The 17,888-nt window shown below is 38.9% G+C and overlaps 1 protein-coding gene across 4 annotated transcripts in view; it reads right to left on the bottom strand.

Annotated features, from left to right (window-relative positions):
* Positions 1-17,888, bottom strand: part of COL14A1 (collagen type XIV alpha 1 chain) — a 210,344-nt gene that overhangs the window by 44,482 nt on the left and 147,974 nt on the right. For all 4 annotated transcript variants that reach the window (XM_078072060.1, XM_078072058.1, XM_078072057.1 and 1 more), the window contains 5 exons: positions 17,269-17,355; positions 8,714-8,767; positions 5,257-5,352; positions 4,031-4,084; positions 3,209-3,262 (listed from right to left, as the gene is read on the bottom strand). In XM_078072060.1, coding sequence (XP_077928186.1) covers positions 3,209-3,262; positions 4,031-4,084; positions 5,257-5,352; positions 8,714-8,767; positions 17,269-17,355 — 345 coding nt within the window. The remainder of the gene's footprint in view (positions 1-3,208; positions 3,263-4,030; positions 4,085-5,256; positions 5,353-8,713; positions 8,768-17,268; positions 17,356-17,888) is intronic.

Raw genomic sequence — 17,888 nt, forward strand, 5'->3', positions numbered from 1 at the left:
GGTAACATTGACACCAGCTCCAGGAAAGAGGTGCTAACCTTTCCCTAAGCCGACAGTCAAGGTGGTGGTGCTCCCTCTGAGCTGGGAGTTCTTACCTGTCAACAAGAGAAGACAGAGATTAAAAAGAAAGATGGATGAGCAGGAAGGAGTAACCTACCGCTCTTACAGCCCGCCTCATGCTCTCACCTCCTGAGAGAGTCCAAGGACCGAGAGGCACTGGCTGGACACCATCACACGGATTTATTCCAACCACATCCTCCTCTGTCTAGAGTGGGCTTTCCTCATTCAGGATCAGGGGCAATGAAGGTGTGGCAACAGGAAGTGATTTCAGGGGGTAATGAGACGAAAAGACAAAATAGCTCTGCCTTCCCGATTCCCTGGACAGTCAAGCCTAACCGGACCGTTTTCTGGAAGTGGCTTTTCAGGCATTTCAGTGGGAAGTCTCATCATCCAGTGTCTGTTCTATACCGTGGTTGTTACTGTTATTTCTTTTACTTTTTTCTTTGCCTTTTAAGATGGCTATGGCAGAGGAGGAATAATCATGAAGTTTTGTCCCTAGTACTCTCAGCAACACTTCTCTCCCACTGTCGAACCACGGAGACCTGCTGTCCCAGAAAGACCTGGCTCTCCATCAAGGTGCTCCGTGTCCTGGATCTGCTATGATCCCCATAAATATTGGCTCAGGACCTCCTACTTTACAATCCTGCTCAGTAACTATCTCATTGTTTTAGACCTTTTACTTTCCTTAACCCCCCACATATTTGACTAAACAGAGCAGAGCCACCTAAACAACTCCGTTTTCATCCACTTTTCCTTCCTTCTCTGCTGTCTCTGAGGAAGACCCATTTGTTTTCCTGGCCCAGGTCATGTTCCTGATACCACCACACCCTTTCATGTCCTCCAGGTTGATGGTCTAGGAATTGCCTCCTTTAGCTATTGAAAATCTCTCTTCTTCTGGTTCTTTCCTCTCTGGAGGCAGCAATGGACAACCCTCTCCAGGCTGAGCACAGCACCTGGCACACAGTATGTGCTCAATTAAGGTAAGTGCTCAACAAATATCTTATTAAATAAGATCAATGCAGCCGCTCCCTCAAACAGGGCCTCCATGTTACACAGTTCTAGGGGGCGCCATTATATTTTATTCTGTGTGAATGGCACCCCGTAAAGCTCTACACTGGAATACTATTGTCCTTCTCTAAAACAACTGTCACAGAATTTGCACAATACTTTTTAAACATGACCCTGCAAAGAATGAGTATCTTCTGAAAGCCAGTTTTTAAAAGTAAGTCCATTTCCATCCAAGAATTTTTCAAAATAGGAACCGAACACATTCTGAAAGTTTTTTTTGCCTCCATACTGAGGGAGAGAGGACAATAAAATCCACATACAGATATCTCCTCACTTTATTACAGGTCTAAGATTGTTCATTCTCTAAAAGAAAACATGCTTGAAGGAATAGCACAATAATTATAAAAAGTCTGTGTTGGTATATTGGTTTTAAAAGGAAAAAAAGAATTTTTAAAGGAAAGTATTCTAAAACCCAATGATCCAAACACCAATCCAATATGTTTGATTTGGGAGTTCTTTGCCAAGACTTGTCTCCACGCATAGATAAATCAAGTAAATTCACTGAACCAAACCTTTAGAATTGCCATTTTCAGAGCTTCAGGAATCACAGAAGAATCTAGGTGTGTAACCAAACAGGATCTTGGCCTAAGCCCTTTGCCAAAACATATAAATACTTCTAGATACTCCTTCCGCATATACAAGAAACCTACATAAATCTAACTTTTAAAGAACGCCTCCTTTAGATGCAGTTACGTGGACATGATTTACAGATTCAGTAGTTCCATTTAATGGGCAAAGATTAAACAGATTTTAAGCAAATGAAAGTCTGGTGAAAAAACAAAAAAAGAACATGGAAGGAATTTAAGGCCCCACACCCATGCTTCTATAGAAAAAAACAATCTCCTTATTCTTGAGCCATATAGCCACCCTGAGCTAAAGGCAGGTCTTGTTTGAGTGGAGAAGTAAGTCTTCCAGCCAATCATTTTCTAATCCAGTGGGTAATTTGTTCCAAAAATAAGCATTGCTTGCCAAATGTGCTGTCCTTCATTGGATTGGATCTGAGTGGTTGCCACTCTACATAATTCAGTCTTTGAGGGAAACTGTGGAGCCACCCACATCCTAAATCAGTGACAGTTTAAGGAAAAAAAAAAAAAGATTTGCTTGAATTTGTGTTTACCTCTCCAGCTTCATTTCTTGACAGTCTTTCCAAATCTAACTGTGTGTACGTGTGTATACACAGATATGCACCCACTCATGCACACATTGCACTCTACTCTCCAGCCACACTAACTCTGTGCAATATTGGAAATGGCCCCCCTTCTCTTCATCTCCACGCCTTTGTAGATTCTGTTCTCTGCTTGCAATAGCTTTCCTATTCCCATGCACCTGGCTAATTTTTGTCTCTCATTTGAGACTCAGCCTCGATGGTGCCTCACCCAGGAAGCTTTCCCCAACCCGTCAAGTCTGGCTTAGTTTTCTATTCTTTGTAAATACCCTCATAGGGCTCCGCAAATGCCCCCATCCATAGAATGCATTACAGTTTCTTCTTTGGTTATGTATTCTCCCACTAAGCTACAAACTTGTTGAGGATAAGAACTTTAAATTGGGTTTAGTGAAAACGTGTTGACTAAACAAACACTGGATGTTAACTCACTCCTGTCCTGACCATCCTTATAATGTCTTTCACTGGTGTCCACGTGAACACGTTAAAAGACTAGATAATTGACATATAGCAAATAAATGAAGAACACTGTGCATAGCCATAATACTTAAATTTCAACTCCTATGATCCTTGATTTCCTTTAGGTTTGTGCCTAGAAAATTGAAAAAAAACTGGAAAATCTGCTAAACCAGTGGACACAATTCAGTGCAAATTGCATTCTGGTTATGGGAACATTCAGAAAGAGGTGTTGCTAATTTGGGAAGGTTTGATGGAAGTTCTCAGGTTTTGATGAAACTAATGGACATAGAAGATGTCAGTGAAGGGAAATAGACACAGGATAGGCAGAATATAGACAGAGAGGAGGAATAATAAGGAAAAAAACCACCTAGTTTGACTTCCTTCCATAGAAAACCATCAGAAACAAAGAATGTCTTGGTAAGGAATCTCCTGTGCTAACAACCTTGGGCAGGTCCTTACCCTCTGGCCTGGAGAGCCATCGCGTCCTGGTGAACCAATGCTTCCCGGGATACCCTAGGTAGAGCAAAGACCAAAAAAAGTCAGAGTCACGGAAATCGGAAATCAATTGCCTTTCCACCCAGCTTCCCTGAAATAGATCAAGACCTCCAAACAAACGTAATAGCATAAAGGTGAATTCAGAATCCAGAAATGATTTATATGAAAGAAATGTTCCCCTCCAGAGCATCAGTATGACTCTCAGAGACTACTACAGTGAATAGACACAGGCTAACAGTCTTTAATACAGAAACCACTTACTGCTAGAATCACAGCTGACTTTAGAAGCTACAGCCTTCCCCACCTTGCCACCCATCCGCCCAACCTTGGCAAGGCTCTAGAGCTAAGAATATTTGGTGGGGGAGGGGCAGAGGGAGAAGGAGACAGAGAATCTTTTTTTTTTTTTTTTTAAGATTATTTATTTATTTTATGCCAGAGAGAGACACAGCGAGAGAAGGAACACAAGCACAGGGAGTGGGAGAGGGAGAAGCAGGCTTCCTGCCAAGCAGGGAGCCTGATGTGGAACTCGATGTGGAGCTCCATCCCAGGACCCCGGGACCATGACCTGAGCCAAAGGCAGACGCCCAACGACTGACCCACCCAGATGCCCGGAGACAGAGAATCTTAAGCAGGCTCCATATGGAGCCTGATGCGGGCCTCGATCCCACAACCCCGAGATCATGACCTGAGCGGAAATCAAGACTTGGACGTTTCGCTGACTGAGCCACCCAGGGGCCCCAAGCTAAAAGCATTTTTTTTTAGCAGACTAAAAAGTAAAACTCATACCTGTGGGCCAGGAAGGCCAGTCTCTCCTTTTTCTCCTTTAGCACCCGGCATTCCCTGAATAGCCAAAAGCATTCGGGGTTAAATTCACGTAGGGTCAATTCTTTGTCTTTTCTTTCTCTCCTCTTCCTGCGCTAACATTTTCAACATTAACTTGCTTTCGCGCTAACATCCAAACCTGGCATGTTTCACTTCTCACATACGCTACCCCCTGTAAGTAAGCATTCCTATGGAGCTGAACATTTATACGGCACAACAGCTTAAACACAGAACACACCGTCTGATACGGCTGAGCCCGTGCTGTACATCTGCGTGAGACATGGAACAGTACGATACTATCGATAGCTTAGATTTTTAAAGTTCATCTCTATCTAGAGTTTTGCTTTTATTTTGGCTAGAAAGATAAACGAATGAAAAAGCAAACAGAATCTGACAGGTAGCAAGACCTTACCAAAGGCTTATTAGTAGTAGTAGCAATTGCATAACTGGAATGCTAATGATTTCTAAACTGTGAAAATAACCCGGAACAGAAAATTTCTCAGTGAGGGAGATAGAATCATATGCCCAGAAAGACGGCTAAAATGTGCTTAAAAGGCTTGTTTGCTTCAAATATTAATTTTATTTAATAGAAATCGGTTTTATTCTTGAAATCTTGATCCCTAGAGGAAGATTAATGACAATCAGTGAGTGGCATTAAATTTGTTTTCCGTGATATAAACAGCTTTTACAAACAGAGCGGCTGTATAAAAGTACACTGTCTATTATCTAAAACTCTAACTGAGTGCACTGTCCTTTGATGCCCACTGAGATAAAAATCATAAACAAATGGCTTCCATGAATCAATATCCATAATTACTACAAATACATAATGAACAACTTGAATTTGTTACTTTCTAGATTTTATTACAACTGTTAAGGACTTGGTCCAACAAGAAAAAGGACAATACATGTCATAGCCCTGTTTCTCTCCTTAGACAAACTGCTTACGGATATACCCACTCTGTGTGCATGTATCTATTTGCAAAAGACCCTCATCACTTAACAAAAAATTGGCTAATGAATGTACTCATGAACTCTCAGTTACTACTTCCATTTCTCAATTCTTATTTTTAGGGGTTGGATGGGACTGAGGCTCATTATAAAGAGCAGAGAAGACAAAAGTGCACTCTTTATAACTCATGAAAAGGTGATCACTATAAAATCCACCCAAATGTTTACACACTACTCACAGGCATTCCTTGAATGGACAGACCACTTGGTCCTTGGGGTCCAGGGGGACCCTGGGGTCCTGGAGGGCCTGTGTCACCTCGAGGGCCCTCTGGTCCCTGGAACACAAGAGAAGAAAATCATTCCAGAGGTAAGTTAGATTCTCGGTACTCAAAAGATATTTCTGCTTAGAGCACTTATAATTTATTTCCTTATGGAATGTTCCTAAGACACAAAGCGCTGATAGGATAGAGCAAGACAACATGCCTCCCAGACAAGATGTCATCAGTAAACCAAAAGAGTAAACACATGGCGGTTGCTGCAACTTTAATTTTTTTCTTCCATAAATAAGAAGGCTATGCCAACTACGTAACTAGACCCCCCACATTCCATAACAAATCCAAAATACAGAAATACTTCAAGACCACCCTCCTGGTCTGTGGCATGTAGGTTCATACCATCCAGTTGAACTACATTCTCTCCACCTCCACCCCTGTCAGCCACCCATCTTGGGGGCACTCCTGCATTACTGAAGTCTTTGCCCCCAGTCCCTGTTTGCTTCCTCATCTTGACCCCACCATTCCTCTGTCTTCCGTGTCTGCCTAATGACCTGCCCTCAGTGTAATATTACTTGATTTTCTTTCTTCTCAGGATCAGGCACTCCTGTCACATTAGCAGCTCTTATTTCCATAGTTTGAACCTTGGTCTATCACCTCTGTAATCTTAGTTCTAGAAAAACTACATCCTCAACCTCTTCTTCTTGCCCTTCTCTCATTCTGGGACTCCAGTGAAAACTAGTATAAGTTAAGACTTCCAACACCTGGATATCATGTTAAATGCAAGACTGACGAATCCATTACTTGGGACAAGCAATACAGAAGAAAAAGTGGGGACAGATTATGAGCGTAGTCAGTTAAGTTTCAGGTTCATGGGGATAACCATGTGGACATGTCCAACAGTCTGGAGATCGAGAGATGTCTGAGCTGAGATGGATTTTGGAGTAGCTTAAGATGTGTTTGTGGGTGAGGTTCTTAAGGAGACTGTTGAGAACAGAAGAAACTGATAAAGATGAGATGAAAAGCAGGTAGAAGGGAGAAAAAGAGAAGCCTGAGCAGTGTAGGAAAGGCCAAGGGGTGGGGAGGATTTCTAATAAAAAGGTGTCCAACCATATCAAATGCTGTAGAGATCTCAAGTAAGATAGGAATTAAGCCATAGCCTGTGGATTTGATAACAAGGAGGTAATCGAGGACCTTAATAAGAGCAATTTTACAGGATTCTTATAGGAACAGAAGTCATATGCAGGCTAAGTATGATTCTGGTTGTATATAAATGGAATTATATACTATGAACTTCATTGGTTCATGATTCTTTCATGTGTCAGAGTGGTATTGAGGTTCATACATTTTGTTGCATGTTTCCATAGTATGTTCCTTTTGATTGCTGAGTGGTACTCCACTGCATGGATATATAGAAAATTTTTTCACCTATTAATGAACATTTGAATCATTTCCAGTTTTTTGCTATTGTAAGTAAAGATACTATGAATATTTATGTACCAAAAAAAAAAAAAAAACACTTGGAACTGAGGATGCAGAAAACAAATGAAATCTATTCTTACAAGAGACATAGTGTAGGAGGAGGGGAGATAGAGGTAGATTTAAAAAATATGATGGAAGAAACAAGCCGGTAATTGACAAATATTGGTTAATGCTTATAATCATTTAATCATATATCAATTAAATATTATTGAGGAACTGAGAATGGAGCAGAAGAGCAGAAACTATGTGGTCTCATTTTATTCTATACAGTATGAGACAAAAATGACCGAGAGCCCAGCATCATGGCTGCTTTAAGCTTCTAAATTCTTATTATCTGTTTGCTGCAATTAAAATATGGACCCACAAAATGGAAAATAATACAGCATGGGGCTTTCCATATGGAAGGTATACTTTATCTGTTCCTACACTATGGCATTGGTGGACATGTAAGGATCATCTGTCTAACAAGACATTTTCCTAAAGCCACTTCATACTTATATCTGTGATTCATTAAAATCATCATGTAAAAATAACCACCTCAGTAGTGGTCCTGTGGAAAATGATTATCAGAGGTAAGGGGTCAATGCTGGGATCATCAAACATCTTTGAGCTCCTAATAAGTCTTCATGATCAGAATCATCATCCAGTGAGAATGTTGGAAAAACAATGGGATCCTGCTGGGATCCCAATGGGAGGAGGAAGCCAGAATCTGCAGGAGCTCCTGGGACTGCCTTGAGGTGGAACTGAGGAAGACCAGTGTATTGCTGTCTGAGAAGAAGCTTTAAAATCACTGGCCTTCCTTGTAGGACCATAAGACAGAGAGCCAGGTAAGAAACATCAAGTCTATGCCTAAGATATGTGTCACAATATCAGAAAATTAAACAAACAAAAAAGGAGATATGTCATATTTTGGGTTGGCTAGTGCCTCATTATCTTCAGTCTTCTTTCATTTACCCCCCCAATATTAGCTCCTACCTTGCTGCACTTGCTTCCAGTTTTACAGTAAAAATTTTTGCAGTGTTCTCTTCCCCATGAAAAAATACCATGCAAATTGAGTAAGTGACCATATTGAAGCAGTAAGTCAAGACTGCAAGGTGGGTGGAGAGGAGATCATGTGGGGCAACAGGTACAAATGAAAAGGGGAGTCTAATTATAGAGAGCCTTGAATGCCACGCCAAGGAAGGTGAATTGTATTCTCAAGGCAATAGCATATGACTACAGATTTAAAAGTATGATACAACCCAGCATAACTTTAAAGAAATAAATCTGGGGGCAGATGTGAAGAATCCATCAGAAAATCAAAATCACTGGAGCCAGCAGACCAGTTAGAAGATTTGCCAAAAGCCAGATAGAAGATGGTGAGGCCTGAATTCAATTAGTGGCTGGGCTTCTGCCCATCCCTTAGGGTGCCTTTGTGCAAAGTAGGAAAACGTGTGCCTGGACACGGCTTGGCAGGGCTTGGTCGTCTCAGCTGGTGCTTTTGTGCAGCGCATGGCCTACACCAGCACACGTGGTGGCCCTGGGCAGGGAGAAAGGAAAACAGAGCTGCGTGTTTGATTATACGTAGTGGGGAGGGAGTAGGACTCTAAAACTTGAGAAATTACCTGGGAGGGAATGCTGCCTAGTTGTGATTCAGTTTTCTCCTTACTTTGTTGTAGGTCGAGAAAGAGAAGAATATACACAAAAGAATACTACCTTTGAAACTAAACCACTCAGAACACTGACATTCTATTTTTGACCTGGAAACCAACCTTTCTTTCACTAAGCTCTTAAATATTTTTATGAAAAAACAGAAGTCTTTAAAGGAAAAGACTTAGACACAACTTTCCACAAAAACATAAAGGGTTCTAGATTGCAAAGGGTAAACAGTACTGAACTTCAAAATTATATTATTGCTAATTATGAGAGAGACAGAGATACAGAGAGACAGAGAGAACATTACCTTTGGACCCTGTTCACCTCGTTGGCCCTTTGGTCCTCGGAGTCCTGGACCACCCTGGCAAACAGATGTTAAGTATTAGCACAAAGACAAGTCTTAAACAGCATATTTCATCCCTTTTCTTCAGTAATATGGATTATGTAATTCTTATTTTGAATAAAGGCCAACTTATTGTGTAATGGTGTATGTTCATTATGATCCTTTACTGGAAATCTGCCACCTAGACTCACCTCTTCCTGCTGATGATTTCATAGTTTGAGAAAGCTTTCTATGCCAAATCCTTTCAAATTAAAAAAGCTACAGTATTTTGAAATTTAGTGTGTAAAACTGTTACTATTAATGGATGCAAATAAAATACACTGCTAATCTAAAATTGTGTGTCTTATACCACAACTTTGAGATTATTCAATTAAATTATAAAAAGCATATAAAAATAGTTTTTTAATTGTGACCATATTGAAGCAGTAAGTCAAGACTGGGATTTTTATTTTAATTACACCATAAAAGGCTAATCAGTGTTACTGAAACTTCAGTTATCTGCATTTTCCCTAATACTTTTGCCTTATTAAGGCACATCTGCACAATTACTTAATATCATTTTCCTTATCTAGATATATATGTACATACATAATACATACATATGTATGTGTATATGTACTCTTGCAAACATATTCTTTGTATATATGTGCATAAATATATATGTGTATACACTGAATATTTTTCAATTGACTCACTATTTCACTTAAATCTAATCTTAAAAGCAAACATTATAACACTATAGTTAATGGAAAAATGTATTACTTATTAAGAATAGAAAGTAACCTTAAAAATACACTATAAATAATGTTATTAAATTTAGCTAGATTTTGTTCCTATTGAAGTCTGTAAGCCATGGGCTTGTTCTTTGTTAAAAAGGGAGACAAGTAAGTATTAGTGTGCACCAGATTGAGAATATCTCTTTCACCTGAGCAGAAGGATTAAAAGCTCACTGAAAATGGAATAGCTTTCTCAGTGTGTGTTTCCAATTTATTTCCTGAAAAGCATTTTGTGTACCATCAGCAGAACACTCGTATCACTTGGGTAAAGACTGGATCTGGTGACCTTTAAGGTTTCTTCCAGCTTGTTTTAACCACTTAAATTCATTCCCCTCCCCAATAACACCTGGTTGCTTATCTTCCAGACTTTAATTTTTTTTAAAGATTTTATTTATTTGAGAGAGAGAGTGAGCACAAGCAGGGGGAAGGGCAGAGGGAGAGGGACAGGCAGATTCTCCCACTGAGCAGGGAGCCCTATGTGGGCTGATCCCAGGACCCTGAGATCATGACCTGAGCCGAAGGCAGACACTTAACCCAGTGAGCCACCTGGGCGCCCCTCTTCCAGACTTTTAAAATATAATTATAAAATTGCATTATATGCGGAGTGCCCGGGTGGCTCAGTCGTTAAGCGTCTGCCTTCGACTCGGGTCATGGTCCCAGGGTCCTGGGATCGAGCCCTGCATCCGGCTCCCTGCTTGGTGGGAAGCCTGCTTCTCCCTCTCCCACTCCCCCTGCTTGTGTTCCCTCTCTTGCTGTCTCTCTCTCTCTGTCAAATAAATAAATAAAATCTTCAAAAAACTTGTTTGAAAAAGATTTTATTATATGCATATATGTACCTATAGAAACTATTACCTATAGTATTTTTGTACTATTACAATGATGTATTATAAATTACATATGTGACATCACACTTCTTACATACTCCTAAGTTTTTTAACTTAATATATTTTAGAGATTCTTTTCCATGACTTAACATATGATTTAGCTTATTCTGACCGAGTTGCGTAGTTTTCCAAACCTTGAATTATATAATCGTTTGTTTAACCATTCTTTATGACTGAAAACATAGGGTTTTCTCACACATTTTTTTTTTTTTTTGCTGTTTAAACACTTCTGCCATTAACATCCTTAAACAGCCCTGAAGTACAAACTTTAATATTTAAGTGCAAATGTTAATATTTAGGATATCGACAAGTAGAATTATAAATGAAATTTGATTGGTAGGCAGATATATTGTCAAACTGTGCTCCAAAACACCTGTGCCAATTTACTCATCCACCAAGAGTTTAAGAGGGTTCCTGCTTCTCTAAACCTTAGTCACCACCTGATCTTGAAGTGGAGCAGAATTTGTCACCTCACAGTGTGCCCCTTTGGCGTAAGGATTATTTTAGTCTGATTATTTAAGAAACTGCAGACACAGGAGAAGCCCTGAAAACCAAAAACCGAGTAAAAGTTTTATAAAAGACATTTACATTGGGCGCCTGGGTGGCTCAGTCGTTAAGCGTCTGCCTTCGGCTCAGGTCGTGATCCCGGGGTCCTGGGATCGAGCCCCGCATCGGGCTCCCTGCACCGCGGGGAAGCCTGCTTCTCCCTCTCCCACTCCCCCTGCTTGTGTTCCCTCTCTCGCTATGTCTCTCTCTGTCAAATAAATAAATAAAATCTTTAAAAAAAAAAAAGACATTTACATTTATGAGGGTTGCCTCTATTTGTAAAGGTTTCTCCTTTTGTACCGGGAAAAAAAGGATGACTCTAAATCTCTAGAAACTTACTTATGAAGAAGGCAGAGACTAGGGTCTGCATAACAGCTTCACCCTTGTTTGCTGCACCTTTCCTGGTAACCTCCCCAAACAGACTCTCCATCCCTAACCCCCCCCCCCTTTTTTTGGTCTTTAGCTGAGGATGATATTTAAAGTGCTGGCTTCAGCCATGTTGGGGAGTTATTCAGTTTTCCTGGGTATGTCCCATGTAAACAGGAGGTATGTGTGTTATTAAACTCTTGATTATTTCTCTTCTGTTAATCTTTTTATTAAAGGGGTGTCTTAGCCAAGAATCCAGAAGAGTAGAGGAAAAATTATTTTTCCTCCCCCAACAATGTTGTCAAACTTTACATTTTTACCAAACTAATTGGTAAAAAATAATATTTTACTCTTATTTTAATTTTCATTTTCCTTAACACTACTTTAATGGGGCATCTTTTCATAACATTTGCCCATTTGCATTTAATCTCAATGCAAGTACCAATTTCTATATCTTACTCAGTTTTCTAATGGGTTGCATGTCTTCTTCTCTTTAATGTGTAGAAATTCCTCATATATTTGGATACCACACCTTTCACTGCTGTATGGGATGCAAATTATTTTTCCCCAGAGTGGCAGACACTGTTGGTTGGCTACCAAGCAGTCTTTCCTGACTCCCTTGTCCATTTTATTTCTCCTACTACAAAGGCTGAAAAAGACGGATTTGCTTGCCCCGCCTCCTTTGCAACCAGGAATGGGCACATTAGTCACTTTGGGCTAATGTGACCAAGAGGCCATAAGCCTATAGAAAGGAAAGTGGGAAGCTGGGACAAGCTTGGGGGACCATCCACCTCTAAATCTTTTGCTGAGCAAACAATAAATATCTAAATGTCCCGGTGGTTTACACTACTGTGTCAGTCGAATTTTCTGTTCCTTGCAGCTAGTGCAATGCATCCCAATTAATATACCATTCTGGCACAAACTCTTTAACTTTTTCTGCGCATCTTTAATGATTGGTTTTTCACTGCAGGTTTTGTTCAAATGTGACAATTTGGCTCATAACTATTCATGCCGGAGGCACCATGTCTAAAAGTCTGGAGCCTTTTATATTTGTAACTTATTTTGCACCTTATCCTTAACCTTCAACACTGAGCACATGACAAGAATTCAATACATTTTTGTGGATGTTAACTTCCACAAAATAAGAAAGAGTTAGCCTAGGCAAAGGGAATATGGTTAATTCACCCATACCTTCCTACAGCTGTTTTGTAGTTTATTGGCACAAAACACCCATGTGTAAATTCTTGAATGAGAATTTACCTATGTTAAATCATTAGCCAGGGTTTACTGCATATTGTTTTCGGATACTATTTCTTGAATAGTTTATTATACTTTAAATATTTAAAAATTTTAATAACTTTTCTCCTATTTTATATCTTTCTTTCCAAGTCAAAGCTCAACCCTTCTCTTTCACTTCTCTGCTTTTTTCTCATTACAAAGTTTGACTCTTAGGTCATATGTAAATATTTTATAACTTGTTCCAGCAGTATTGCAGATGAAAAAACTTGAAAACCCTCCAGCTAAAAAAGCTTATTAATGCTGCTTAAAATAAAACAAACATTATTATAATTAAGAACTGAATGCATAAGTACCAGGAATAAAGAATAAAGAAAAACCAGAGACGCAAGCATGTGCACAGAGACTGCCCTGGGGGAGGATGGGGAAAAAGGTTCAGGATTGCTGCAAAGCTTGTATTGTATAGCCCACACAAAGCGAGGAAATGTGAACTTGAGCCTATGATAGGTGGGGGCAGGGCTGAAAATGAAATGTTTAAAGCTGAGGAACTTGAAAAGCTTCACTGTGAATCAGGTAGGGGAGAAAACAAACAAACAGTAAAAAATAGCAGGTGGATGACCAAGATGTTGCTTCCAATGTTCCAATGTAGCTATGGGAGGAGCTGGAAATGTCTTTGCTAAGAAATATTACCCAGAAGCTGATTCTCAGACCTTCTAGAGATCAGAATTCATCCTGCCTGTCAGGAGCAAACAAAACTCCAAAGTCAAACATCTAAGGTGGATTTCAGTTGGTTGTCTACCCAGGAGCTTAGCAGAAGCAGGCACAGATATTCTCTGGAGGAATACAGCCCCAAACTAGCTCACAATATCCCCTGAGATAAAATTTCAATTAATACAGCTCAAATATACAGCCCCCCAAAATCGCACAGTACATATGGAAACAAGATAGCATGAGTAACATCAGCAGAAAAAAAAAAAAAATGGCAGACTCCGAAACACATACAATGCAGATATTGAAATGATCAGATAAAACAATAAACTGTACTTAAAATATTGAAAGAAAAAATAGTTTTGAAGTATTACAAAAGAAGAAAGAGTATAGAAATGCCCAGAAGTTTTGAAAAGGAACCAAATATAACTTCTAGCTGTGTTAAATATAGTCATCAAAATCAGAAATGCAATGGATAGGTTAAACAGCATATTAAACATAGCTAAATATAGAATACACTAGAAACTAAATTTGAAGAAATTACACAGAAGAAGCCTGGAGATAGAAGCAGAAATAAATTAAAAAAATTAAGAGATGTGAGAGTAAAAAAATTACATCAGTTGAATTTCAGAAAAACATAATAGAGATGATAGGAGAGAGGCAATATTCGAAGAGTTAGTGACTAAGAAAACTCCAAATTTAATGAGAAACATTGCCATCGAAACTCATGAAGTCATAAGTTTTCCAAAATGGCAGATTATCTACATCAAAACCCCATACCAGAGCATACCATAGCGAAACCTCAGATCACTAAAGACAAAGGGATCTTGCAAACAAGATCTTCCCGTTTATTAGTTTGGAAAGTTGTCTCACTGCTTTAATTAAGGCCAATATTAAAAATTTTTAAGCAAGACAGGAGGCTTATTATTCTCTTATATTAAAATCTGAGCTGATAATCGGTTCAGTGTTCTAGAGTAGCTTTACCACGTAAGGCAACGTGGAAGCTCAGTTGCTTCCATTTTATTGCTCTGCTGTGTTCTAGGACACTGCTTACCAAAGTGAACCAGTACCACATGTTCCCAGAGTAGTATTTTGAGAGGGGTGAGGATGGATAAGGAAGTTATTTTGTTTTCATTTAAGAACAACGTCTAGGTTAATTGCATATCCCTTTTCTCTCACTGGCCAGAACTTGGTCATAAGGTGATACCCACTTGTACAGATGCTAAGAAGTCAAGTGCCTAGGTGAATGGCCACGTACTGAGCTAAAACTCGGGGAATTCTACTATGAAAAGAAGCAGCGGCAATGAATGCAGGAAGTACAATCAACAATCTCTGTAACAACCATCAAAACTATCTTTTGATAATATGGGAAATAAAAGCATTTTGCGATGAACAAAAATTGGAAATTTACTATCAATAGTCTCTCATTAAAGGAACATCTTGGGGCACCTGGGAGTCATAGTTGGTTAAGTGTCCGACTCTTGGTTTCGGCTCAGGTCATGATCTTGGGGTCCTGAGATTGAGCCCCGTGGAGGGCTCCATGCTCACCAGGGAGTCTGCTTGAGATTATCTCTCTCCCCCTCTCTCTGACCCTCCCCCTGCTTGCTTGCACTCTCTCTCTCTCTCTCATAAATAAATAAATAAATAAATAAATAAGTAAGTAAGTAAATAGAAGGAACATCCAAAGCGTATATTCCAGGAGAAATAAAAATGTTACCAGAAGATATTGTGAGCAAAGAAATAGCAAGTATAGAGGCAAGTTTTAACACATAGTAATTTATAACAAGTACTAATAAAATGTCTGGTTTGTGATGTTAAAAAAATACTGGATAGCAACAGTGCATAATTTATAAAAAGGATGATCCAAGAGAAATAAATTCCAAGAAAATCTATCTGTTGAAATAGGGTGAAAATCTTGATTCTTTTTAGACTTTGTCAAGCTAAATATGTTTGTTAAAATCTCTTCATTGACTACTAAAAGAACAGCTACGGAGAGTATAATTTCCAAATTAGGGGAGGGGAGAAGAAAAGAAAAACAACAAAAAGCCAAAAAGTGTAAATAAGTAGATAAAACCTCAACCAACCAAGAAAGTCACATATATACATCATGTGGGACAAATAGAAAGCAAAAAGTAAGGTGATATTTATAGGAATATTTGCCCAAAGAGGTTAATTATCACAAATAACAGAATGAATGGACTAAACTCTAAAAAAATTACAAAACCAGATTGAAAACAAAACCTAGCCATATACTATTTAAACAGAACTCATCTCAAACTTAAAGACAACAGAAAGGCTGAAACTAGAAGGATGAAGAAAATGGGCATTAAGGAGGGCAGGTGATGTGATGAGCACTGGTTGTTATATGCAACTGATGAATTATTGAACTCTACATCTGAAACTAATGATGTACTATATGTTCGCTAATTGAATTCAAATAAAAAATATATACATATACCCGGAAAATAACCCAAAAGAGAAATGATGATATTGCAAGTCACTAGCAAGATGATTGTTCTCAATTTTTTGTACACTGTAACACAATCTCAGGATATACAAAGCAGAATTACAAACAAAATTTGACAGATTGAAATTGAAGTAGAAGATTTTAAACATCTATCTCAGCAATTGAAAGATAAAGAATTAATGCAGATAAAGAAGATTCTAACAACATAATTTACAGTTTGATTTACTGGATATTTATATTTAGAACTCTTAACTGACTGAGCCACCCAGGCACCCCAATATTTAGAACTCTTAACTCCACAATTAGAAAACACACATTCTTCTAAAGCATACATGGAACAGCAATAAAACTTGACAAAAGGCCACAAAGCAAATGTCAAAGAGTCAACAAATGTCTAAAAATTGGTACTATGGAGACTATCTTCCATAAAAAAGTGCAATAAAATTAATACAACAAAAAAAATTGCACATATGATCGGAAATTTAAAAAGACACTTCTAAGTGAACTGTGGCTAAAAAGAAGGAATAAAGACAAACAAAAAATGATAGCTCACAGAAATATTAAATTTAACTACATTGGATTTAAAATTTCTAGACAATAAAAAGTCCCATAAACAATAAAGAAGCCACAGACCAGGAAATGATATTTGCAAACCATATCATTAATAAAGGATTAGTTTCCAGAATACATAAAACCACTTAGAAACTAATAAGTAAAAAATCTGCACAACAAAATCCCAGAAAAGTTTATAAACAGGTATTTATATAGAAAGGAATTTAAATGACTCAGAGACAAATGAAAAATTGCTCCATCTTACCAACACAAAGGGAGTCTTATTTAAAATAACAACCACAGGGGCGCAGGGTGGCTCAGTTGGTTGACTCTTGGTTTCAGCTCAGCTCATGATCTCAGGGTCTTGAGATCAAGCCCCAAGTTGGGCTCCATGCTGGGCGTGGAGTCTGCTTGAAATTCCCTCTCCCTCTGCCTCTTCCCCCATTTGTGCTGTCTCTCTCTCAAATAAATAAATAAAATCTTTTTTTTTTTTTTTAAAGAAGTCTATACAGCCTTGTGGCTAAAAGCTTAGATTTTATTTTTTTAAGATTTTTATTTGTTTATTTTTGAGAGAGAGAGAGAGCATGGAGGGGAGGGGCAGAGGGAGAGAGAGAATCTCAAGCAGACTCCTGATGTAAGGCTCAATCTCCCGACACCGTGAGATCATGACCTGAGAGCCAGAGAGCACAAGTGGGGGGTGGCGGGTAGAGGGAAAGGGAGAAGCAGATTCCCCACTGAGCAAGGGGCCCAACGTGGGGCTCGATCCCAGGACCCTGGGATCATGACCTGAGCCAAAAGCCGACGCTTAACTGACTGAGCCACCCAGGCGCCCCTCTTTAGGCAAGTTTCTTAACATCTCTGTGCTTTGGTTTGCTCATAGGATTAAGTACGTGTTTAGCACAGTGGCAAGCACATATTAGACACACAAGTGATAGCTATGAATATTATTAAAGAACATTTAAGTCTGAATGAGGCAAGACTTACTGGTGGGCCTGCTGGTCCCAGAGTCCCGGTATTGACTTCAGAACAGGAGCAGGAATGTGGTAGCTCTGGGCAAGTCTCCTCATCCCTCTGAAGGGAGAAAAAAAAATAGCATAACTGTTAACAAGACAACCTATACAAATAGCTTTATGGACTCAAAGAAAACACTTTAAGACACTTAAAAAAAAAACTTTCAAGTGAACATTGGTGTGGAAAGGCAAAGAATATTCTCTCCTGCCCACAAAATATTTTCCTTAAAGAAAAATGAATGAGTGTCTAGTGAGTCATTGATAATCATCATTACCAAAGGATGTTGATAAAATGAGCTTGGGGATGCAGGTGAAGAAAGGAAGGCAGAAGTGGGTATAAAAGATTCTGGTTACTATTTCATTCAGTTTGAGTAGGAGTACTCTATGAACTAAAGGTCTTGAACACTTTCTTATTTCTATTTCAAAGGATTAAAAAAAACATGTTGGAATAGTCGATCAGAACAACTGCATCTACACTAAAACACATAAAACAAAATAAAAACAGTGCTTAAACGCATCATCAAGTCCCTGTAACAACTTTCCTTATGACTCACGCTCTGTGGTTGAACATAAGGAAACACCAACAGCATCCAT

The sequence above is a fragment of the Halichoerus grypus genome, chromosome 5 (assembly GCF_964656455.1).
Source record: "Halichoerus grypus chromosome 5, mHalGry1.hap1.1, whole genome shotgun sequence".
Classification (NCBI taxonomy): Eukaryota; Metazoa; Chordata; class Mammalia; order Carnivora; family Phocidae; genus Halichoerus; species Halichoerus grypus.